The sequence below is a fragment of the Plasmodium yoelii genome, assembly GCF_900002385.2.
Source record: "Plasmodium yoelii strain 17X genome assembly, chromosome: 5".
NCBI classification, from domain to species: domain Eukaryota; phylum Apicomplexa; class Aconoidasida; order Haemosporida; family Plasmodiidae; genus Plasmodium; species Plasmodium yoelii.
The window spans coordinates 719,158-745,733 of record NC_036177.2 but is presented as its reverse complement, the minus strand read 5'-3'; the positions used below and the strand labels follow the sequence as shown (position 1 = coordinate 745,733).

Genomic DNA, 26,576 nt, shown 5'->3' with positions numbered 1-26,576 from the left:
AGAAATGCAACCAATGAACTACTCATAAAAAAAAATAATTTATTTCATTTTCGTTCTACTAGTTTGCTATGTGAATATGAAATCATGTTTGTATTAATTTGTTTTAAGCCTTTTTATTGTAAAGCACATTCACAATGTGAGTAAAAAAAAATATATATAATATAATATAATATAATATTATAATTTTTTTTCATTTTTATTAATATTCTAAACAATCCAACCTTAACATTTCATATGATAAATACGTTCAAATTAAAGCATATTTATACAAGTTTGTATATTTTCAATTTTTAATAATTTTTATGTATCCCATTTTCTATATACAGTTAAACTATATAATGCGAAAAATAAAAAAAAACAAAAACAAGCAGATATAATACTATTCATGTATAATACTGATATGCAATTTCGAATATACTATAAATAAGCCATTGGCTAATTTAACTTAATATAATTTCTCTTTCTTTTTGCCATTCCTTAATTTTATTATGTTATTAAATCCACAAAATTAATCTATTAATTAGCTACTTATAATGAATGAAGAACAGAACAATGAAAAAAAAATAATAAACGATTGTATTATTTATGTTAAAAAATATTTTGACTTACACGATTTAACCGTTATAGAAATAAATGAACTTATAAAAATAATCTTAAACAAAAAGTAAGTTCTTTCTCAATATTACAATGTTATACAATTTCATATGTTCTATGTTTTTTCCATTTTCACAATTTTTTACTATTATTTTATATTTTTTTTTTTTATTTTTTTTTTTTTTTTTCGTTATAGTGTGTCTCCATTGGAAGATCTTGACGAAAATGGAAAATTGGACGTATTTATAAAAAATGAATTAAAATATGATTTTATAAAAAAATTCGAGTCTATAAAATGTATACTGGTTGAAATCAAAGAATGTACTAAAAATTTAAAAAAACAAAAAAAATTAATCGAAGATATTAAAATGAATAAATCATCAATTAAATCTCCAATATTATTTTCCTTAAATCGTTTTTTAAGTAAAGCATTTAAATATTTTAAACAAGATTATAAATTAAAGCAAAGATTACATCAATCCTTTATTCATATTGATAGTACATGTGAAAATGAGATTAATAGATTGCAATTAATGTGGAAAGAAACACCTTTTTTATATCTCATATTAGAAAAGTATAATGTTAACAAATTAATCATGGAATGTAAACAATATGTGTGTGCAAAATGATACGTTGGATTTAAACATATATAAAATACTATTTAGCTTTTTTTTTTTTATTTCTATGATATGTTAGTACAAATTTATGTCATTGTCATTTTTAAGAGGAAATAAAATATAACGACAACATTTGACGAATTTTTTTAAAAGCTCAATAATTAATTATTTTCTATAAAAAAAAATTAATAAATAATCAAATTGTATGGATACACTTGATAATTGAGGAAAATTGGAAATTATTTTAACAAAATATGGATATTAATACTAACATATATTTTTTTCATTTACTCAGTACTAATATATTATTATAAAACACTTTTCATTCCTTTTATATGGGTAATGCATTATATTCATAGGGATATTTACACATTCCTCAAAAAAAAATTTAACAATTGTAAGTACATATAATTATGCATATGCATAAATATTTCAACATTTGAAAGAAAAAACACCAAAAATGCCCTGATCATATCATATTTTTTATTTTTTAGTATGTATAAATACGTTTAGCTAGCTAATAACAGTTTTTTATATAAAAAAATATTTTTTATGATTACGCTTGTATAGAAAAATATTTTATATACATATCCTTAGTTACATAAATATTGTAAGAATTATTTATTTTAACAAACAATTTACTTTTATCTTGAATTTTTTGAGCATATTTTTATTCAAATTTGTGTATATAACCATATAGACAACATATACCGTGGTATGTACTTACATAGCCAAAAATATATTTTATGTTTTAAAATGCTATGTATGCACACACAAAAATGCATTATATACATATATAATATTACATTTGCTGTACATGTACTTTTTTCTTGTATATACCTATATTGCTTTTGAGTTTTTTTTTTGTATGTTATTCTGACATTTTTTGGAACTAGCCATATATAATATGTATAAAAAAAAAAAAAAAAAAATTTAAAATATAAATATACAAAAGAATAATTTTATGTTTTTATAATATTATTATTTTATTATTTATTTTATTTTTTATAATATTGTTTTCCGTTTTTGTTTTTTGACTTCAATTATACTATTGTTCATTTGGCTCTTCCTATATATTTCTTATTTATATTATTATTCCAATTTTTTATTTGTATTTAACAATTTTGTTTGAATATTTCCATTTTATTCAATACATAAAAGCCCATAAAAAAAAATATATAAACTTTATTAATAAAAATTTTATTTTTGTTATTCATTTAAATTTATTTAAAAATGAATACTTATTACAGTGTTTTTCTTTTCATATACGCTTTCCTTGGAATAAATTACTATAATGCAGCAATTACACCAGCAACTCAATGTAAAAATGGATTTTTGGCTCAAATGAGTAACCATTTAGAATGCCGATGTAATAACAACTTTGTGCATGTGTCTAATGATACATGTGAAACTAAAGTTGAATGCTCTAAGGCTACAGTTAATAAGCCATGTGGTGAATTTTCAAAATGTACTATGCATGAGGACGAAGGTGTAGAGACATACACATGTGACTGTCTAGACACATATATTAAGAAAAATGATGTATGTGTTCCAGAAACATGCCAAAATATTGATTGTGGTAATGGTAAATGTATAATAAATGAGGATGCCGTGAATGATCCCCCAACATGTTCTTGTAATATAGGATATGTTGTAAATGTTGATGATGGAAGCAAATGTACAAAAGAAGGAGATACCTTATGTTCATTAGTTTGTAATAAAGAAGAACAAATATGCAAAAAAGTAGATAGCTACTATAGGTGTGACTGTAAAGATGGTTTTAAACTTAGCGTTGAAGAAGAAAAATGTATCTCACATTCAATATATAGCATGTTCAATCTAAGCATTATATTTGCCATTTTACTATTATTCTCAAATATCATTTAAATAAACAAATATACCTGGATAATTTTCACTAATGCAGCCATAACTTTTAAGTTTAAACGCTTTATAGTTATTTTTTTGTGGGCAATAAAAACTATATATACATGTATTTATTTTTTTAAAATATATGCATATATTCATTTTTTGAGTTATATAATTTTGTTTAATATGAATTATAGAACTAATACAACCGAACTACCATTGAAATAATAATATTTTCATTTTATAAATCCCAATAAAATTAGTATGAAATATTAATTTATCAAATCATTGCATATAAAAGGTTTTCGATAAAAAATATGCATGCTATAATTATGAAAAAAGTAAATAATGAAGCATGCACAAATGGAAAACTGATTTAACATTTGGTATTCCCAATTATTTTCTTACGATCAATTTAGTTGCATATATATTATGCGTTATAAAATAACCTATATCGTATATATGTATAATTTGGGTGGGATAACTATATTTATAAAAAAAAATGTAATACATTATATATGTCTTTCATTGACACTGAAACGATATATTTTATATGCTCATTCATGAAAACATCAAAGACCATCCTCGTATGCTTACATATTTATTGTGAATAAGGAATGAACGTACCATATTTTACTAATCCCCTATATATAAATTCCAATTCAAATAAATTTTATTTCATCCTATATTTCATTTTATATATTACAAAAGATAATACTATTAAAAAATTATAAAGAAAATATATTTATAAAAAGACCATACAATCTTACAAATTCCAATTTTTTATCCTACGATATAATCGAAAAAAAACAATTGTTTATAAATTTTTTTTTTAGCCTGTCTACATGGATTTAAAAAAATATATTCTTTTAATTTTACATAAAATTATAATGAAAATAACGGATATTATCCATTCAAATTATTTTGATTATTTTTTATAAAAAAGACTATCGAATAATTGAGTGCTCAATAAAAAATGTAGAATAATGTGTGTACACGTGTTTTTTGTAAAATCATTAAATATATGCAACATGATCAAATAGCTATTTTTGAAAATAATTTTTATTTATATAAATTCTATGGTGCTATATACAATATACACAGCTAGCTATTGTCTATTTTTTAGCTCGATTTTTAGGTAGCTAAAAAATTATATTACAAAAAAAAAAAAAAAAAATACAATGATACATATAAATACAATAAATAAAACAATTGAGCTAACTATTTTAAACTGAGTATATATTAACAAAAGTGGAAAAAATAAAATAAATATCAATTCTACAATATATTATTTTACAATATATATTTTTTTTTTTATATTTTATTTTTATATATTTTATTTTGATTTCACTTTATACATTTTTTTAAATTTAACATTATTTATATTCTCATAATTTCCGTAAAAAAAACAAAACAATTTCATAAAATTATACTCATAACAACAGTTATTTTAACAAAAATATTTTATACTAAATTTTCACGAAAATGAATTTTAAATACAGTTTTATTTTTTTATTTTTTATCCAACTTGCGATAAGATATAATAATGCAAAAGTCACTGTAGACACGATATGTACAAATGGAAAACTAATTCAAATGACTAGTCATTTAGAATGTAAATGTATTCCTGGATATGGATTAAAAAATGAAAACACTTGTGAGAAAATTGTTAAGTGTGATCAACTCGACAATATAAATAAAGTATGTGGTGAATATGCTATATGTGGAAACCAAGCAACTTTGGGTTTAGAAAAAGCTCTTGTATGTTCATGTGTAAATGGATATTTATTATCACAAAATATATGTAAACCAACAAAATGTTTTAACTATGAATGTCCCTCTGGAAAATGTATACTTGATCCTAATAACCCTAACAATCCAACATGTTCATGTGATATAGGAAAAATTATGCAGAATGGTAAATGTACAGGTGTAGGACAAGCCAAATGTGCATTGAAATGTAAAGCTACAGAAGAATGCAAGTTGGTTGGAACGTATTATGAATGTATTTCCAAAAACCCAGCACCAGGTACAGGCTCAGGTACAGGCTCAGGTACAGGTTCAGGTACAGGTAGTGGTACTGGAACACCAGCAAATAGTAGTATTATGAACGGAATGTCAATATTCAGCATTATTGCATTACTTGTTATTTATATAGCAGTAATGTAATATATCCAATTGTTATCGCATATTGTAGGAATATCTATATAGAGAGAGACAAAAAAAAATTAAAACAGATTTGACATTTAAATAATTGATATTTGTCGTGGCTAAGTTTACAAGAATGAAATAACTATTTTTTTTTTTTTTTGTCTATTTAAATATGTTAAAAATATGTAAATTTTTTTTTCCGTTTAAAGGGAAAAGGAATACATAAAAATGGCATTAATATGATATACAATGAGGAGAACAAGAGGGGAAATAATAAAATAAATAAAAATATACATTTAATTGTATATATTTTTATTATGATATTATTTTTTCTCTTCCAACTTGTATTTCATTTGTTGTTTTCAATATTTTTTTTTGTTTTGTTTTTTTTTGTTTTGTTTTTTTCATTATTCCTTTTAAGATTAATGACTTAAATTTAACTATATTGAAAATTAAAAAAAAAAAGTATAAAGTATAAATAGATTTATATTTCCTTTTCCGATATAGAATGTAGTTAGAATTACACTCATAGGTTTTAATTTAAATTTTTTTTTGTGAGAAAATTCAGTATAAGTTAGGGTTAGTGAACAAACAAATATTCGATCATGTATGTGTGCATATATTTATGTATGTATATACGTATTAAAAACAAAAAAAGAGCAAAAAATATAAACACTGCACCTCAAAAGAACTGTGTTTATACGAATAGTTAAAAAAAAATTTATATATATTTACACACATGTTTGGAAATAAAATATGTATTTCCTTAAAAATAGGATTATGTTGGTTGTTGTTAAGAAATTATATTTTTTAATTTTTTCGATAAAAGAATATAGTCGATTTTTTTTTTATCCTTAAAATTTAAAGAGTTCATAAATAAATTAATATCATCATTACTAATTTGTTCATTAGAATTTATCATAATATGTTTCAATGTGTGTTCATCGGTATAACCTGTTTTTTTACTGTCCAAAGTTTCAAAAGAGTTGATTAATTCATTTAATGATATAGGTTCTGTATATGTGTTTATAAATATTTTCATAAATGTTTCAAAATTAATATCTTTTTTTGGTTTGATTTCATCTTTTTCAATTCCATTAGCTGTTTTAAAATTTGGTTGGTTTGTTTTTATTCCGTTATTTTGTTTATTATAATTGTCATTAAAATTATTTAATTTGTTAATTAAATTTTTTATTCGATCATGATTTGGGGGTGTTTTTCCACCATTTTTTTTAACAATATTATTTTTATGTATTTCACCTTCTTTTGCTTTTACTATTTTCCCATTATTATTTTCAATATGTTTATTATCTTCTCCCTTTTCATCTTCGTTTTCAAAATGCTGATTAATAATGTCATATATTTCTTTATCTGTTTTAGTTTGCCCAAGTAATCTTATCAGTGTTTTAAATTCTTCAGTGTTAATTTTTTTATCTCCATTTCCATCAATCAAATTGAAATTTTTTTCAATTAATTTTATTTTATCAATGGGAAAATTTATTTGAGTTTTCATTGTGTCAATTTGTAGTTTGTTCAGCCTCTTTTTTCCTACTATATATCTTTGGATGTATTTTGAAGAATAAAAAAAAGATATATTATATATATATTATATTATATTATATTATATATTATATTATATTATATATATATTATATTATATATATATTATATATGTACAATGCACAAATAGTCATATATTATAAACGTGTTAAGGACATAACAAACATGTATTTATTTTTTCACACAATTTTAGCAATAAAAATATGTAAAAAATAATTAGTAACAAATTAGTAACAAATTTAAAAAAAAATGTGTAAATTTCCGGAACGAAAAATATGCAAACTATTTAATAATTATAGTCTCATTTAAAAATATAAAGAAAAATAATTATTATATTTATGGAATATCATAAATATTATAAATTTTGTGGTAAACAATTTGTCTTTCAATAATATGTCAAACATAATAGTTATATCAATACCACCCGTACATGCATATGCATACATATACATATACATATACATACATATACATATACATACATGCGCCCCAAATTATTATGAAATGCATAGATGAAATGATGGATGAAATGATGGATGAAATGATGGATGAAATGGATATGGCCAATAAAAAGTCAAAGTCAAAGGTAGAGGATAATAAGAAGGAGAAAGGAAAGAATGCGAGTTATATATCATTATAATTGTAAAATTTGTTGTCAAAATAAAAATTCTAAATTATCCAAATTGGCTAGTTGGATTTCTTTTTTTTTTATCTCTCGAATTGTTCTTTTATCATTAATTTCTTTTATTAACTCTTCAGAAGGGTTTAAATAATTATTTAATTTATTTTGACGCTCTTGAATAATAAATTTATTTCCTTTAATATCTACTTCTATATAATTAGCCCATACAGCAAAGGTTTGTAAAATGATTGCACAAGAAACTGAAACATTTAAAGAAGCAATGCCATTTCCATATTGTGGTATATAAATAATTTTATCACACATTTTTATTATTTGGTCACTAATTCCTGTACCTTCATTTCCAAATAAAAATGCTGTATCTTTATTTTTCACAAATGGTTGTTTAGTAATAGGAATAGATTGGTTTGTTATTTCACATCCATATAATAATATATTGTTATCATTTAAATATTCTTTTAATTCTATCATATTTGAAAAATATCTTATTCTTATATATCCATGTGTTCCCATACTACCAAAAAAACTGGTTTCTTTTTTATTTCGCCCGACTACGAATATCTCACTAACATTAAATGCAACACAACTTCGTACAATATTTCCAATGTTTTTTTTTTTCCCTATATTATATATAATTACATACATTTTAGTTTTGCCATCTCTTTCTTTGTCATCTTCAAAATTATTTCCATTCTTCATTGTATCGAACTATACATATTTATTTATATATTTATATATTTATATATTTATATATTTTTTTTTTTTTTTTTTTTTTTACTAATTTTTATGTAATAAATATAATGGATGATAAAATTTAACGAGGAAGATGTTCTGTAAACCCATTTTATTATTTAAAATATATTTATATTCGATTTTTTTTTTGTAGAATTTTTTATATTTTTTCAATGCGCAGTTATATATATTTCGGTATCCCGGTCAACCCAATAGATGCTCACCAAAAATAGAAAGAAAAAAATCAGAGAATTACAAAAATAAAAAGAAAACAAGTCAGAGAATTACAAAAATTGCAGCAATTGTATGAACCCGATTTATGGCCATCTTTTAAAAGCCGAGCCATCTATTCGACAATTTTTGTTTCGTATATTTCCCACTTTATTTGCAAAAGGGTTTTGTTTTTTTTGGAAAATTAAATATATAAAATAATTGAGAAATAAAAAGGGAAAAGCATTTTTTATTTCCATTATATATATTAACAAAATTTGGCAATACACAATATTGTTCGCGTATTGAAATAAGTTTGTGGAACTAGAAATATACGTTTCAAAACAAAAGCAGAATAGAGATAAAGCGGATAAAGCGGAATAGCAGAATAGAGATAAAGCGGATAAAGTGGAATAGCAGAATAGAGATAAAGCGGATAAAGCGGAATAGCAAAATAGCGGAATAGATAAGGTTCTCTGGGCAGGGCTGAACAGATACACATATGCTAGTTTGTAAAAATGGGGGAAATTTCCAAAAAAAAAATGTATATTTTAGGAATGGAAGGAAGTGCTAATAAGTTAGGAATAAGTATAATAGATGAAGAAATGAAGATACTTGTAAATATGAGAAGAACATATGTATCAGAAATAGGATGTGGTTTTATTCCTAGAGAAATAAATGCTCATCATAAATATTATATAATTGATATGATAAAAGATTGTTTAAATAAATTAAAAATAAAAATAACAAATATAGGATTAATATGTTATACTAAAGGACCAGGTATTGGTTCAGCATTATATGTAGCATATAATATATCAAAATTATTTTCTTTATTATTTAACATACCAGTTATAGGGGTAAATCATTGTATTGCTCATATAGAAATGGGAATATTTATTACAAAATTATATCATCCAATTATTTTATATGTTAGTGGAAGTAACACACAAATTATATATTATAATAATTATAAAAAAAAATATGAAATAATAGGAGAAACTTTAGATATTGCTATTGGAAATGTTATTGATAGATCTGCTCGAATTTTACAAATTTCAAATTCCCCATCTCCTGGATATAATGTAGAATTATGGGCTCGAAAAAAAAAACTATTAAGATTATTACAAAAGATTGAGGCAAAAGAAGGGGGAACTTGTGTTAAGCAGGCCAATGGGAAAACTTATCAACATGGGCAACATGGGCAACACAGCAATGATGTTGGTGGTGATGGTGGTGGCGACGCGTTGGCTTCTAGCCCCAAAGATGGTTCTTCAGTAAAATTTAGTAAAAAAGAAAATCAGCTACAATCTGCTATATATTATAATGAACTATTACAATTCCCATATACAATTAAAGGTATGGACATATCTTTTAGTGGATACGATTTTTATATTAGCAAATATTTTTCAAAATATATAAATAAAAATAGCAAAAAGGGTAATCCTCAATATAAAAATAATAAGAAAAAAGGAACCAATCAAATTAATAAAGATGAAGATAATAAAAAAAAACAAAAAATAAATGAAAATATGTCTCCACAAAATTATAATAATCAAAATGCAACTATTGTAAATGATGACACTCTAACTTTGGAAGAAGAGCTATGCCAAGATTATAAAAATGGTGATAAAGCAGGCACGAATCCAAACCATGGCCAAGAAGACCCGAACAAAAGTAGCGATAAACCAGGCACGAATCCAAACCATGGCCAAGAAGACCCAAACAAAAGTAGCGATAAAGCAGTTACGAACCCAAACCATGTATCACCCAATTATAGTTTCTTACACGGAATGAAAGGAAGCTCTTATTATGAAGAAAATATTGTATATAAAAATGAAAACAAACAAAATTATGGTCAAAATAGTGAATATTCTGATGATAATTGTTCAATAGAAACAAGTTCAGATTATTATGAAAAAGAATTAGAAGAAAATATATCTGAAGAAGTTGAAGCTTTAAAATTAAGTGATGAAGAAAAAAGAAAAATTCAAATATGTTATAGTTTACAACATCATATATTTAGTATGCTAATTGAAATAACTGAAAGAGCTATTGCATTTACAAATAGTAAAGAAGTAATTATTGTAGGGGGTGTTGGATGTAATGTATTTCTTCAAAATATGATGAAAAAAATGGCAAAACAAAAAAATATAAAAATCGGGTTTATGGATCATAGTTATTGTGTAGATAATGGTGCTATGATTGCTTATACTGGATATATAGAATATTTAAATTCAAAAAATAAAAATAATTTTAATTTTGATAATATATCTATTCATCAGCGATATCGAACAGATGATGTTTATGTTACATGGCGATAATTCCATTTAAAAAAAAAAAAAAAAAAAAAAAAAATGACACGACCTTATTTTAGCTACCATTCCCATAAGGATAATTATTCAATGAAATAAAAATTTGTGATATATAATTTTTTGCCATTTCGTTTAATAAATTTATCGTGTCACTAACCAGTTATTGTGTCATTTATAATTTTTTAAAGTTAGAATAGGTAAAAAAAAAAACATGTTTTTGTATTGATGGGGAAAATAAAAATTCCCGAAAACGAATATATGCATGTGTAAGCAATGTGGTTATTATTACGTTAAGAGTGGATAGTGGCGGATAAACTCGTGGTATGTGTGGATCCCCATTTGGGTTTATCATTTCTATTTTTATGGTCTATGAGTTTAAGATACTAATAATTCTACTGATAAATCTTCTACATAAGATAAAAGATTTTTTGAATGAACTATCCATTTATCTATGCTTTCTTTCATAAGATATATTTTTTCATTATTAAGAACTCTTGGTTTTACCCATGTAATTTTAACAGATTTTTGTATTTCATTAATTTGGCATGATAATATATTTTTGCTTTTTGCAGTTATAAGCATTTTTTCAACTTGGTTTATATCAACTTTACAATGTTGTGAAATTTCTGAAAAAAAAATATCTGATCTTTGTTTTTTTTTTTTAAAAGCTAAATCCATTAAAGCTAATAATGTAATTTTTTTAATCATATTTTGTTCATAATTTTTTAAAAGTGAATTTTGTATATTATCTTTATATTGTTTAACTACATCATTAAACATATCAATACTACCTTCATTATAAGCATAAATTAATTTATATAACCAATTATTTTGTTCATTATTTTTTATACATACATTAATTAAAGGTAGTTGTATAATTTCACCAATATTATATACATCTTCACTAATAATAGAATAAATACATATATGTGTTCCTATTTCGATTTGTTCAGATTCATCTAAATTATTTAATGGTGTATAAGCCAAATATAATAATGCATATTTTACAAATAGTTCTGATTTATTTAAAGCTTTATAATAATTCATTAATGCAAAATTATAAAATTTGTGTGCAATAATATTTAAACCTATAACTCCTTGTAACATATTTTTTGTAAATTCTATTTCATTTTCACATGATTTGAAATCATTTAATTTTGTATATTTTAGTATTAATATACATCTATATATTATTATAGCATCTTTATCATTTTCTAAATTTTTTTCTGATTCTTTTATATAATTTATTGTCCATTCTGCATCAAAATTATTTGTAACTATATATAATAATTCAGCATATATTGTTTTTTTTATTTTTTTTATTATTGGTGATAAATAAGTATAAAATAAACGAAATTTATCTCTATCTTCTATATTCTTTGTATTTACAAATTTCTGAATTTCCAATGTTAATTCATGATAATGCTTTTTTTCTTTGTATTTTTTTATTTCCTTAAGTTCGATAAAACTGTATTTTTTTTCTAACTCATTTAATAAATCGTTTTCATTTTCGTTTAGCATTTTATTCATTTCTTCACCCGAGCTCATTTTGTCTACACTTTATTTTTTCACTTTATTTTCACCTTATTTTTTCGCTATTTTTTCGCTATTTTTTCGCTATTTTTTCACTATTTTTCACCTTATTTTTTGGGGCGAATGTGTATAGATCAATTATTAGGGACTAAAAATAAGAGTGAAAATTAAAATTGGTTATTAATAAGAATATGTAAATATTTACATAATTATGTATTCTCAAATTATTAGGTGAAAATTATCACACACAACATGATTTGAAGTTTTTTATTTTATAACTGTTTGTATTGCTCTCTATGTATTTTGTTTTATTAATATATCTATACCTCAATTCATAGATATAATATAATCTTCTTTATTTTATTATCTATTTAAGTTATATTCCTTTTTTTTTTTGTGTTAACAATAAAAGGTTTATAAATTCGCTACAATTATAATGGATAACAATAAAAAGAAATATATAAACTATAAAATTGCTAAGTTCAAAATTTATGCTTTTTTTAGGTACATGCCTAAATTCGCCTTTTTCACTTATTCTTTATACATATACTTAAAATATATATATATATATATATATATATATATATATTTATAATATTTTATTTTATATATATATACTTTTTTAGTTTTATTTCTTATTTTTATAATTCAATCACATATATATTTTTAAGCGTTATAAGAATATTACCAGATTAAATTTGTTATTTTTTTTTTTTTTTTGTTAGCTAATTATTATTTTTACACGACTTTTTTTTAGTGCTTATTTATTTTGGAAAAAATGGATTAAAAATAAGTGAATATAATATTTTTTTAAATAATCCAAAAAACATCATCATTTTTTGTAACTATATATTTTTTAATAGTATTAAAACTATTGTGTATTATTATAAGTAAAAATAAATACATAAATAATATATCAAAAATGTTTATTTTATTAAATATATCCTACAAAAAATGTATAACTGATATACCATTTAAAACAAATTTACGACTTGGAAAAAAAAAGGAATAATATAAATATATATTTAATTTATATTAAATACTTATATTTTTTAAAACCCCTGATTTATTTAAACTCTCAAAATAATTGATATATATCATGGACTTAAATATTCATACTCTTATACTTTTTATTTTAAAACATAACAATTATTTTTTTTGTTTCTTCATTTCTTCCTCTTATTCTATATTATAGTAAACACATTATAACCATATAATTCTTTTATCTCAAAATAACTTATCATATTTCAAGCTAATATTATATATATGTAGATTTATTTATTTATAATGAATTGAATATATGGTTAATATTATTTATCTTCTCATCAAAATATATTAACTAAATTGGGCTATTAAAAATAAAGAGCATGTTATATAATAACTACAAAAAATATTCTATCATATATTAGCAAATTTAAAAGGTCATTGTTATATTAAAAAAAAAAAAAAAAAAAAAATTATATATATATATATATACACACACACACATTTGATATGTAACTAATCATTTGATAGTGCATACTAATATGGGAAAAGTGTATATATACATAATGAGAAAATTATAAATATAAGAAATTATTTCAAAGCATAAATTATTATGTATTACTTTTATTTTTTTTTTTTATTATAATATTAGATATATGTCTATTTTATAGCTTAGCTCTCTCTACAACCATTTATGAACATGCAACATATTTTAGCCTAGCTATCTATTTATATTATTTAATAAAAATATAAAACATTTGTTTGGATAATTCACAATTGTGTATGTATATATATATATAACTATAACAAAATATAATACTTAAATGATGTATTATAATTTTTTCTCCTCTTTTCGTGAGTTAAGTCATATTTTTAAAGTAAAATTTTTTATTTAACCTGACCATTCAGAATAAAATAATTCATATTCTGAAAAATATATCGAAAAAATAAAATGTAACAAAACAAATAAGTCAAGTGGATGCACATCCATGCCTTATGTCTACATATAATATTGTTTAATATAAAAAATAAATTGGGATTACACATGTTTTTTTTTGTTTTTTTTTATATTTTTTAATATTTATTTTTTATTTTTTATTTCTATAAATGTACACACTTTCGATAATATTATCCTTATAATATGAAAAAAGAAAAAAAATCACAGCCTGATGAAGAAAGTAACGTACCAGATCAAATGTCTCTTAAAAGGGACAAAAAACAAATTGAAGCCCTAGTATATTCTTTAAAAAGAAATATACATGGTAAGCTTATCGACACACACCCATGATTGAATAAAATTTACCAAAGAGTAGGAAAAGTATATTAACACATATGCATATTTATTATTAATAATTATTTTGTATCCGTTATTTATTTTTTTTTAAATAACATTTTTGGTTGAATAAATAAATGTAAAATAGACAAACGAATATATAGCTACTATTTTATGCTTCCAATTTTTATAGAATATGACGAATTAAAAAATAGAGCAGACTATTTTTTTTCCAGTAATAATTTACTACATGAAACTCTTTTCAATTTGTGTAAATTCATACCTAATGATAAGGATATATTAAACAGTGAAAAAAATATTAAAAATTATAATTCAGAAATATGTTTGGAATTCACAAATTCGGATACAAATAGTTGGAGTAATAAAACGATGATTGATGATATAACATTAAATGAGAACAAAGAAAATAATAAACCCAATATACCTTTTTGTAATATAAGAGAAAAAGAAAAAAAAAATACTTGTGTAGAATGGCTAGGTTTTATTAATGAAGCAAATGGGTATGCGGCAACAAAAATATGTTCACCTTTTGTTTCTCATGAATATTATACTTATGCAAATAGGATTGTGTATTTTTTATTTCAAAAAACAAATTATTTAAAAATAGAGGACTTTTTAAATAACCACAATTTTGTTAATAAAATTATACCTATGTATATGAAATGTAAAAATAAATTATGCGTAAAATTATCACACATAAATGGTTCAAATGATTTATATCTATAGTTTGTATTAACAAAGATTAGATGAAATCTGTCACAATAATCTAAATAAAATATGTTAATCAAGTCTATATATCAATATTCCTTTATTTACTATTATCATATATATTTTTACAAAATTTTATGGAATAACTACAATTGTCTATACTATTATATATTCATGTATATATTCGATATTTAATATGCACAAATTGAATAGTGCATAGTTTTATATAGCTGTATTATTTTTAATGCATTCCCTTTTTTCGTTCATTTGTTTATTTTTTACAAATAGTGCAATATATGCATAATGTGAACTTTTAATATTTTATTAAACTCACCAAAATATATGTACATGCATAAACTAGCCAATTTTTGTTATTATGAAAACCAAAAGATACCTAAAAATTATGAACAAATCATATTTTTATAATTAAAAAAGTTGTAAATAAAATTTACTACTTTATAATTTTTTTTTTGTTATCCATACAAAAATTCTACATAACATACATCGGCATATAAAATAGAACATAGTCCATTTTTTTGTACAAGAAATGATTTAATATTTTTTGTGATAAAAATGTAGTAACATACAAAAAAATACATATATTCTATCATTTAAAAAAATTATATTTTCCTTTTCTTATTCAATTACTACAAGCTTTACATCCAAAAAAAAAAAAAAAAAATACACAGCTATATGTTCATTTTTTATTTCATTTATTATTATTGTTGTTTTATAAAATATGACTATATATTTCAAAATATATATAACGTTTTGTCTGTTGCATAATGCAGATAAAATGTTAATATAAATAATATGCCACACGCTTGTGAAATGTTTTATATATATATTTCATTTGTATGTTTTATTATATATATATATGCATATTTCTTTAATTCTTATTGTTATTCATTTTTTATATGAGATGACTTTTTTCGCTATTTTAATTTTTTTATTCCTGTTAATATTGTATAAAGGATATATAGTACTTTTTTATTAATTACGGTAAGCAGTCATATAAAAAGGGAATATCAAAAAATATTAACCGGGCCCATTATTCATGGCACTAAAGGGGAAAACGCATGTACATGTGCATAAATCTATGCATTTCTATATATTAAAATATTATTTTTACGTAAAATTTTCAAGTATAAATATAGTACATATATAATTAATTTGTATATATACTATATATTGATAATATCGCTAAATAATATTGCATAATAATATCGGTAAATATATAACTAACATATTTTTACTGCTAACATTTTTTCTTTCCGTTTGCCCTTTATTGTAATAAAATAATTGAGCTAATTATTATTTCATTTAATTGCTAAATTGTTATATTAAATTTGTACCCATGCATATTAATTATTTTTTTTATACATGTAAAAATATATATAATTTTTATTTCAAATATTGTTTAATTTATTATATATTTATATTTATTTATATTTATTTATTTATATTTTTTATATTCATTTATTATGCTATTTTATATTGCTATTATATTTTTTTATTTAAATATTTCATTAACATTGCAGTTTAAATATTTTAATGTTAAAAATATAATATATATATATTCTTTAAGTATAATTTTTATAATATTTATGTTAAAATAAGATTTTATGATTTATTTATATACATACTAGTATTTGTTTGTTATGTGATTAATAAGCATAATAATTTATATACTGTTTTTTTTTTTTTTTTTTTTTTTAATACATATACAAACTAACAATGAATATATAAATAACAAATATATAGATTATGCGTTTATATATTCACAAAAAGTTACATATATGTATACATATTCGTTATTTCCATTTTTATTACAATTTTTAGCTAAATAAATAAAATATACAAATAAAAATATAAAACATAGTGATATATATATGCATGTATATAATGTACGATAAATATATAAAAGTATAATTTCTTATATTTTTCGTTGTTTTACTTTTACTATATATATTATGTACATTTTATTATAGAAAAGTATGTTATATTTTTTTTTTACTGTTTTATTTTATTTAACGTCTTTTTATAATAAAATCGTGGAAAGGCATAATATAATAATATCGTGTATATGCTGCATATATATATATATATATATATATACATATATTGTTGATTTTCATTGCGAACAAATTGCAACCATTTTAAAATTGTAGATAACAAACATGTTTTGTGTGCGTTAACACTAAAAAATAGTTATTTATATTCATATATATATATATACATACCCTCACATATTATATATATAGAGAGAGATATATAAGTTTTGTATGTTAATGTTGTTTTGAATAATCTTTATGTGAACATATGTAATTAATTAAAAAAAAAAAATATATATACATGTATACATATATATATAATAAAAAATACAATTAATTAAAATATTGATTATGCATATTATATAGTTAATGGTAGTAACTATTATATAATATGATTATTGTTGTTTGTTTTTATTTATTATTATTTGTTAAATAGTGTGTTACGCGTTTTAATGCGAAGATATACTTTACATAATACATACATATGCATATATATATATATATATACATATACATATATATATATATATCGAGATATATACTATATTTTTATTTATACAATTTATGAAAACTATTTTGTCCAAAGAAAGTTAATAAATACTATACATATAAATTCATTGATATATATGTACTTTATTAAAATAGCATATTCCAATATATAAATATGCACACACAAAGAAATATATACATATATATTTCTTTATTTTTTTTTTTTTTCAATTATTTCTATTTTAATTTCAAAATTTTTTTTTTGGCTAACTATTTTTTCCCCCTTTATTCCTCATTATAATTTCGTTATATCAAATATTAGAAATTGGAAGAGAAATTTATTTTACATAATCATCCAATAAAGTTGTCTATAGAGTAATAATCTTGAAAAAAAAAAAAAAAAAAAAAAAGAAGAAAAATAAGAAACAAGTATTTAATTTTTTATTTGTCAAAGTTTAAAGAATTTATGATAAAATGCTGTTTAATCATATTTAAATGTGCCATATATATATTTATATATGCATACATATAATAAATTAAACACCATTCTTGGATAAGTATATATATTATATATATATATATATATTACCACACAATAATTGTATACATTTTTCGATTAAATCAAAAGTTAGAACGCTTACAAGACGTGAGCAAAAATACAGATAAAACGAAAAGAGGAAAAAAAGGAAAAGGCACTAAAATTTTAAGTTCATATATTTCAAAAAAAATTCTATAAGTGAGAAAAAAAAAAAAATGATTAATGTTTAAAAAAATTACTTGTATTTTTAAGGATTTATGCTCACAATTTTGATAAAAAAAAAAAAAAACATTTAATTTGATTTAATTCATACCATATACGCATAACAAATAATATATATGTATTTATATTTTTTAAATTAAACAAATATAGGCATATTCGTTTGTATGTATATACGTATACATTAATACCTTACCCCCCCATCCCTTGTTTTATAACTACAAATAGGCTTGTTCTGGTTAATGATTGCTTGCGTTACAAAATAAAGAAACGAGACTTATTGTTTTTGTTACACTTCCTAAATATTTTCAAGGGAATTGCTGTGAATAAACATAAAAATTTGTATAGAGTTTCCAAAAAAATATTTATTAAATTATTGGATTTGTTCCCTTTAAGGAATATATGTTGAACTTGAATTTGTGCAAACAAAACGTCATATGTATGCATGTATGCATATGCATGTATATTTCTAGAACTTGTAACTAGACTATAAATAAGGCTACGAATAAAACCACAACCCATTGATATAAATAAATATACACATATATATTTATATTTATTTATGTGCCTATAGTATTACCCAATTTATATTTGCGAAAGTGTGAAACACAGCAGAAAAAAGGTGAAGCAAAATATAAGTTCTCAATATTGAACTCGCACACGCACACGCACACACACACATATATGTATGTATGTATGTATGTATGTATGTATGTATGTATATGTATGTATGTATGGATGTATACGTGAGCGCAGTTTGTGCAACTTTGTTAGCATATATATTTGATTAAATAGCAAGCAAAACAAATTATTTTAACAATATTTTTTAATTCGGCATTTTTTTTTTAGTACAAAAATGATCCAGATTTGAATGAACAAGTTGAAAGCATCAGCATAGTAAAAAAAGGATGCTTAAAAAAAAAATAATAAAAAATAACAAGAAAATAAGCACTTTTGAGTAAATATATTGATAAATGCTTAGGTATTTATTATATATCGGAAGTTTGTGGATATAACAAATACGAAAAAGGGGTAAAAAATTGTGCTTATCATAAATAAAACAGATTGAATATTATGCCTTATATGCATAACATTCTGTCTTTCCTTACTTTTTATGGTATCAATTTATGCTATGTAAAAAGTTAAAAATAAAAAATTAAAAATTAAAAATAAAAAAATATAATAATAAAATAGTAATATAATAGTAATATATAATATAATAGTAATATATAATATAATAGTAATAAAGTAATAAGTAATAAGGTGTAAAATATTGTCACAAAAAAGGAAGAACAGCGTATAAACTGTTAAGACTATTGTGGTTTGAATCAAAATAAATAATAACGATTTGTTAAATAGTATTAAATTTGGGGTTGTTGTTATTACTATAAATTGTTAACTTATCATATATCTGAGACGTTGACGAATAATTTGGTAATATATAAATATAAACAAATATGTTTTATATATAGAAATTATTATTTGCTATATTTATTTTGAAAAATAATTTTAAATGAATCAATTATTTTTTTACATGCTTATGTATGTTACTATTTGTTTATTTGCCGTTACATATAATATTTTTTTTGTTTTGTGAATTTCATTTTTTTGGACTATTTTTTAGTTTATTTTTCACAAATCTGTTAATTTCGTAAGCAAAGCAAAGCGAAGCAAATCGTGTGATGATAAAGCGTTTTGTTATTTTGTGATTGTTACATACGTGCGTGCCTGTGTGTGCATACGGATTGGTGTTTATTTGATAGTTATTTTTTAAAGGATATATAAAGATGGTTTGCATATATATATAAGCCTTCTTATTATATGTACACGTGCGGTAACGCATATTATGTACTTTTACACATTTTTTTGTGTATTTTCTGAATTGTTCAGATTTCTATGATAGAGTATAGATGATAAAATGGAGAACAACGATAACCATGTAAGTTATTACAAGACAACAATTACAAGTACCAATTATACATTTTTTTATGAGGATGTTTCCCAAAATAAAAATGAAAAATCCAAAAATTATGAATGGAAAAATGAAAAAAATAGTAATGGGAAAAGATCACGAAAAAAAAATTATCAAGGAAATTCAAGTTATTATAATCAAAATAAAAAACGTGAAATTTATAAAAAAGAAAAAAGTCAGTTTACAGATAATGAAAAAAATAATTATTATCCTGTACGTGATAATAAACAAAAAAAATTGAATTTTAAAAATATAAAAAATAATATATTTTTTGATAATAATAATAATGAAAATTGTCAAATAACAAATAATAATAAAGTAAATAATTCCGAAGTTAATAATAAGCATAATCATTATTCTCGTAATAAAAATAATTCAAATAGTTTTAATAAATATAATCGTAATATAGCTACATTTATTAAAAATGAAAAAAGAGCATATTATGATAATAATGGAAATATAAATTCTTTGAGTTCTCCAACAAATAGTGATGATAATTTCAGACTAACAAAAGAATTGCTTGAAGATTTAGATAAACGAAATAAAGATTTGGATGAAGAAAATAATGATTCATGTAATAATAATAATAATAATACTAACGATTTTTTAATTTATGTTAAAAAAAAAATTGAAGAAAAAAAAGAAAATGTTACAAAAAGAAGAAAAAATAATTGGACTAAAAATGATAATAAGGAAAATAATTTTGATAATTATATATTATCGGATATAAAAGATAATGATTATAATAATATAGATAACAGTTATAAGTACACAAAAGAAGCTAGTAGTGATGATGGAAATTATAATGAATATGTTCATAATATTGATACATACAAAACTATTAACAATGATAATATTTCAATTTTTAGTGATGAATCAACTAGAGTTTTTATTAACAAAAAAAATAAAGTTAGTATAAATATGTGTGATAATCCTTGTGATATGTGGTATGGACTAAAAGATAGAAATGGAAAAAATGTTTTTATTGATAGTGTGAAAAATAGAGCTAATAAAAAACAAAAAAAGAAAAAAAAATTATCATCAAAAACTAAAAATATTAAAAAATATTATATTAATAAAAAAAAAGAAAAATATGATAAATGGGGAGATAATTATTACACAATTGTAAATAGTGATACTAGTAGTATTTCTGGTAATACAATAGCTACTATGCATATTGATGGAAATAATAAATATAATAAAAAAAATATTTTTTTAAATTCAAAAAATAATATTCCATATAATAGTAATGGTTACAATAATGACAACAATAATAATGTTCCTAATTTTAAAATTTTTTACAATAAAAATAATTTAAGTAATGGTCAAAATGATAAAGTGCAAAAAAAAAATATACTAAATCATAATTATCATCAGCTAGCCAAAAATGACATAAAAAATAAGAATAATATTACACGGTCAGGTAAAAATAATATTGTTAATAATAATGGCTATAATTATGGTCATAATAAATCCCAATTTGAATTATCAAAAAACATCAAAAAAAATTATTATGAAAATAAAACAATAAATACTAGCATTAGAATCAAATTGCCTGATAATAAAATAGGTGCCTTTACTGAAAATTGCAATCCATGCACATCTGATAATATGTCAAAATCATTGGAACTTATTAACAATGTTGTTATTAGTGGTGACCTGAACAGTCAGAATATTAACAATACTCATATAAGCGATACCGAATTTAAAGATAACTGTATTAACAGTAATGATAATAATAACGATGATAGTATTAATGACTATTATTATCATAGAGACGAAAATAAAATAAACATGCTATGTGATTATATGAATAGTGCACTAAGTTCTGCAGTAAGTTATAGCGACCCAAACTGCAATACTCCTATTGAAAATAATCACATTAACTGTTCAGAAAATATATTCCCAAGTGCTATTATTAATAATAATGTTAAACAAAATAAAAATTATGAAAAAAATATATACAATAATAACAACATTCCAACATGTGAAAAAAATAATAATATTAATTATAATTTAGAATTGCATCATTTAAAATTAAACAATATTTCAAATTATAGCGAAGCTAACATTATTGAGTTCCCTGATCAAAACAATCAGTCAAACAATGCACTATTGCATATAGCAATTGACGGGGTTGGAATAAATAACAGGGTTTATTATTCCCAATCAAATAATAAGAAAAATGAATATAATGTTGAAGATATTACCATTTCCAATAATAGCGAAACGCATGGAATTGGCAATCTCAAAAGTTATGATGATAATAGTGCTAGTAATAATGCCACTAATAATGCCGCTAACAATGCCGCTAACAATGCCGCTAATGATGCCACTAATAGTGCTGCCAATTTGCACTCGAACAAATTTTCAAACAATTGTGAAGATAACTCGAAGGAAACATATATGACATACTCTTCGATAGTTACAAAATGTTTACCCCATATAAATGATAATAATAATAATAATTATCCAAAACAAAAAAATCATGAATATACAAATAGTATTAGTTATTACAATAGTAAAGGGGAAGAAGGTATTGTTAATAAAATAGGAGATAATAATGTGAATATAAAGAATTCAAATAACAATAAAGATTATATATATACTGATCAGAATCAGAATTATAAAAATTATTATTATAATAATACTAAATTTGATTTATCTTATGAAATGGATGATGATATGAGAAGACGAAAAAAAAAGAAAAAATGGAATGTCTCATTTGACTATAAATCTAATTTTAAAAGCGCAAGAGAACGGGTTCAATCCATATTAGCCAATAAAAGGGGTGTTAAATATTGATCTTGCACATTTCTGCATCTATAAAAATGTGCATATTTTTTTTTCTTTTTTTTTTCTTTTTTTTTTTTCCTTTTTTTTTTTTTTTTTTTTTTTTTTTTTTTTTTTTTTTTATTTTTTTGCTTTTTTTTGCTTTTTTTCTTTTTATTTAATTTTTTCGTTTTTTGTATGATCATTGCCAAAATTATTTGTCATAATTCAAGCAAAAACAAAAAAAATAAATTTTTTTTTTTGGCACGCATCAAATGAAATAAAAATATGGTACACATATCTTTAAATGTAAAAAGATAAAAAAAATCGGTGTTTCACTTTTTCAAACTTTTATGAAAATTCGGATAAGAGATTTGAATCATTCATATAAGATAATATGTTTATAGGAACATATATACATATTTATGATTGTATGTATATTTAAGCATACAAATTGTTTAGCAAATATGTATATATTATATATATGATATTAAGGATTATGTTGCATCATATTGCATGCATATATAATTAAAAAAATAGCTCGGGAAAAGGAAAAAGAAGACATAGAAAATATATACTATTTATTTATATGTAATTGGTTCATTATTTTTATACCTTCAATTCAGTTTTCTTTCATTTTTTAAGTATAATATTTTTATAATGTCTTATTTTATTATTATAATAGTTTTCTCCAATTTTCACCAATTGGCAATATAACAAAATATATACAAGCATGGTTAAAAATATTTTTTTGGTCATAACCTTGTTTTATTTTTTGTTATTTTCAGACAAACAATTATATAAGGAAACATAGATATTATGTATTACTTCCTGTTTTTAATTTTTTGTGTTGTGTGCATGTACATATTTGTGTTGTTTAAATTAACTCAGTATAAAATATTTTTTCACATTTTTTTCACATTTTTTTCATAATTTTTTCACATTTTTTCCATATTTTTTTCACATTTTTTTCACATTTTTTCATAATTTTTTCACATTTATTTAAATAATTTTATTTACAAATATAAAGTGAAAAAAGTGAAAAAAATAAAAAAATAAAAAAACTTTACAATGCCCCCTCCCCAATATATCTAATATTCTTGTAAAAGGTGCGAATTCAATACAATATACACATGTGTGTATATTTATTTAACCATTTTTTTAAGGAAAAAAATAATGGAAAAAAATAATGGGAAATAAAATGGCAACCAAAAAGCGATCTAAATATATATTACTTTAAAAAGACAGAAATGGAAAATGTAGAAAATGTTGCTTTTTTAAATACTGAATTAAAAGTAACAATATATATATTTTTTTTTTTTTTTTTTTACAATTTTTTTTATATTTTTGTATTAAGGGAGAAAAAATTAATTTTTAATTATTTTTTTTTAACTAAAATATTATTGCGTAATAAAACATATGGATAGTGTTGCATAAATGTTTTGCACATTTTTATATTTATCTGTATTTTATGGAAATCGTTTATAAAAACAAATTAATTTTGACAGATAAATATTTACAATGCCAAAAGTAAAAAAAGGAAAAGCAATACCCCCCCCCATGTCAAAAAATGCTACAAGAGTTCTGAACTTAATAATGGCTATAGGGTTTATATCTGCAATACCTCAAATATTAACAACTTTTATGACCAGTTGGAGAGAAGGGGAACCAATTGAATATAAATATATGTTTAGGGGTAGTGAACATTCTTTATATGTTGATTATACATATTATGGATTATATAAAGTAATATATGATGATAGGCATGTTGAAACATGGACACAGCGAGTTCAAAATATGAGAAATAAAGGTAGTGAAAGTATACAAGTAGGAAGAAATAGTGAAGCAAGTGGATCACTATCTTTATGGACATCGGCATGTCAAGAACCATGTAGAAATTCAATAATAAAACGTATAGAAGCATATGAAAGAGTATCATTTATTTCATTGGTTTTATTATGTGGTATTGTTTTAGCATGTTCTCTTATTGTTATGTCTGTAGGATGGAATATATTATTTACAAAAAATATTCTAATATCAATGGGATGTTTTATGTTATCTTTTATTATTAATGGTGGAATAGGAACATATTGGTATTATGAAACAGATTTATCATGGAACTTAGTGACAAAATCTCAGCAATTTCCATTTCCAAAATGTTCATATAGTTTTTATATTTTTATGATAACAACTTGTATATATGGTTTATGTTTTATTGGATTATTATTATTAGATTTATCAAATAAAAATTCACAAAAAAAATCATATCTTAATCATGGAAATAATAGAAATATGATGTTTGAAGAAGGAAAAGGTATGGCCTATCAACCATTATATGATCAAAATAATATGATGATGCCAAGAAGTGCTAGTTATTCAAATATGATGCATTTTGGAAAAGGAATTGATAATTATTCTCCTAATTTTATTCCATATAATAACAACAAAATGAGTATGAACAACCCTATGGGTATGAATATGATGGGAAGTAATGTTGGAGGCTATCCAGGGTTTAGAAATATGCCATCAGGAATGGGAAATACAAATATGATGATGTCTAATCAAAATATGAATCCAATGTTTTTACCACAAATGTCAAGACAATTTTCTTATTCAAGTTCCCCCTCAATGGGAAATTTTGGAATGATGAATTTTCAAAATAGAAATATTCAGGATATGCGAAATATCCCTAACCAAAGAGGGTATTCACGCATGAGCTTTGATATTAATAATCCGTATGGCTCGCAAAAGCAGCACATGTTCTGACAAAGCGGTTATCGGTAAAGCGGTTATCGGTAAAGCGGTTATCGGTAAAGCGGTTATCGGTAAAGCGGTTATCGGTAAAGCGGTAAAGCGGTGATGACGATAATGAGGATGATGAGGATGATGAGGATAATGCGGATGATAATGGCGATGACGATAATATAATAATGGCGATGACGATAATATAATAATGACGATGACGATAATATAATAATGACGATGACGATAATATAATAATGACGATGACGATGATAATGAAGATAATGAGGATGGTAGTGGAGCCCACTCATAACTAAAAAAATAATCTCATATTTTTTTGAAAAATTTCCAAAAAAAATATTATCTTCTATATATAGGAAATCGTTAGATCGTGCAGGAAAAACTAGTCTCAATTTTGTTTTTAAATTAGCCAAAATAAATCAGATTATGTTTGGCAACACCCATGTTGATGGTATGTATATGTGAATACGAGGGTATGCCATGCAAAATGAGTAAACAAAAAGTTATAAATGTTTTATCTTAAATGGTAAGTGTGGTTATTTAAAAAATGGCAACTCACAATGCC

At 22.2% G+C, this 26,576-nt stretch overlaps 10 protein-coding genes across 10 annotated transcripts; 7 read left to right on the top strand and 3 right to left on the bottom strand.

Annotated features, from left to right (window-relative positions):
- Positions 1 to 533: 533 nt before the first annotated feature.
- PY17X_0516100 (conserved Plasmodium protein, unknown function) lies at positions 534 to 1,223 on the top strand (the record flags this gene model as incomplete). Its single annotated transcript, XM_721454.2, has 2 exons — positions 534 to 664; positions 791 to 1,223. The coding sequence occupies 2 exons, from the start codon at positions 534 to 536 to the stop codon at positions 1,221 to 1,223; spliced, it is 564 nt and encodes a 187-aa protein (XP_726547.2).
- A 1,221-nt stretch (positions 1,224 to 2,444) lies between these two features.
- On the top strand, positions 2,445 to 3,098 carry PY17X_0516000 (ookinete surface protein P25; the record flags this gene model as incomplete). Its single annotated transcript, XM_720005.1, has 1 exon — positions 2,445 to 3,098. The coding sequence occupies one exon, from the start codon at positions 2,445 to 2,447 to the stop codon at positions 3,096 to 3,098; it is 654 nt and encodes a 217-aa protein (XP_725098.1).
- A 1,464-nt stretch (positions 3,099 to 4,562) lies between these two features.
- Positions 4,563 to 5,246, top strand: PY17X_0515900 (ookinete surface protein P28; the record flags this gene model as incomplete). Its single annotated transcript, XM_720006.1, has 1 exon — positions 4,563 to 5,246. The coding sequence occupies one exon, from the start codon at positions 4,563 to 4,565 to the stop codon at positions 5,244 to 5,246; it is 684 nt and encodes a 227-aa protein (XP_725099.1).
- Positions 5,247 to 6,021: 775 nt separating this feature from the next.
- On the bottom strand, positions 6,022 to 6,741 carry PY17X_0515800 (calmodulin, putative; the record flags this gene model as incomplete). The annotated part of the gene is made up of 1 exon (XM_720007.2): positions 6,022 to 6,741. The coding sequence occupies one exon, from the start codon at positions 6,739 to 6,741 to the stop codon at positions 6,022 to 6,024; it is 720 nt and encodes a 239-aa protein (XP_725100.2).
- Positions 6,742 to 7,443: 702 nt separating this feature from the next.
- Positions 7,444 to 8,127, bottom strand: PY17X_0515700 (RNA methyltransferase; the record flags this gene model as incomplete). The annotated part of the gene is made up of 1 exon (XM_720008.1): positions 7,444 to 8,127. One exon carries the CDS (start codon positions 8,125 to 8,127, stop codon positions 7,444 to 7,446), a length of 684 nt encoding a protein of 227 aa, XP_725101.1.
- A 761-nt stretch (positions 8,128 to 8,888) lies between these two features.
- Positions 8,889 to 10,694, top strand: PY17X_0515600 (O-sialoglycoprotease; the record flags this gene model as incomplete). The annotated part of the gene is made up of 1 exon (XM_720009.1): positions 8,889 to 10,694. One exon carries the CDS (start codon positions 8,889 to 8,891, stop codon positions 10,692 to 10,694), a length of 1,806 nt encoding a protein of 601 aa, XP_725102.1.
- A 366-nt stretch (positions 10,695 to 11,060) lies between these two features.
- Positions 11,061 to 12,233, bottom strand: PY17X_0515500 (26S proteasome regulatory subunit RPN9, putative; the record flags this gene model as incomplete). The annotated part of the gene is made up of 1 exon (XM_720010.2): positions 11,061 to 12,233. One exon carries the CDS (start codon positions 12,231 to 12,233, stop codon positions 11,061 to 11,063), a length of 1,173 nt encoding a protein of 390 aa, XP_725103.2.
- A 2,110-nt stretch (positions 12,234 to 14,343) lies between these two features.
- On the top strand, positions 14,344 to 15,222 carry PY17X_0515400 (conserved protein, unknown function; the record flags this gene model as incomplete). The annotated part of the gene is made up of 2 exons (XM_022955231.1): positions 14,344 to 14,464; positions 14,669 to 15,222. The coding sequence occupies 2 exons, from the start codon at positions 14,344 to 14,346 to the stop codon at positions 15,220 to 15,222; spliced, it is 675 nt and encodes a 224-aa protein (XP_022811683.1).
- A 5,200-nt stretch (positions 15,223 to 20,422) lies between these two features.
- On the top strand, positions 20,423 to 23,281 carry PY17X_0515351 (conserved Plasmodium protein, unknown function; the record flags this gene model as incomplete). Its single annotated transcript, XM_719793.2, has 1 exon — positions 20,423 to 23,281. The coding sequence occupies one exon, from the start codon at positions 20,423 to 20,425 to the stop codon at positions 23,279 to 23,281; it is 2,859 nt and encodes a 952-aa protein (XP_724886.2).
- Positions 23,282 to 24,769: 1,488 nt separating this feature from the next.
- Positions 24,770 to 26,014, top strand: PY17X_0515300 (claudin-like apicomplexan microneme protein, putative; the record flags this gene model as incomplete). Its single annotated transcript, XM_719792.1, has 1 exon — positions 24,770 to 26,014. One exon carries the CDS (start codon positions 24,770 to 24,772, stop codon positions 26,012 to 26,014), a length of 1,245 nt encoding a protein of 414 aa, XP_724885.1.
- Between the last annotated feature and the right edge of the window lie 562 nt (positions 26,015 to 26,576).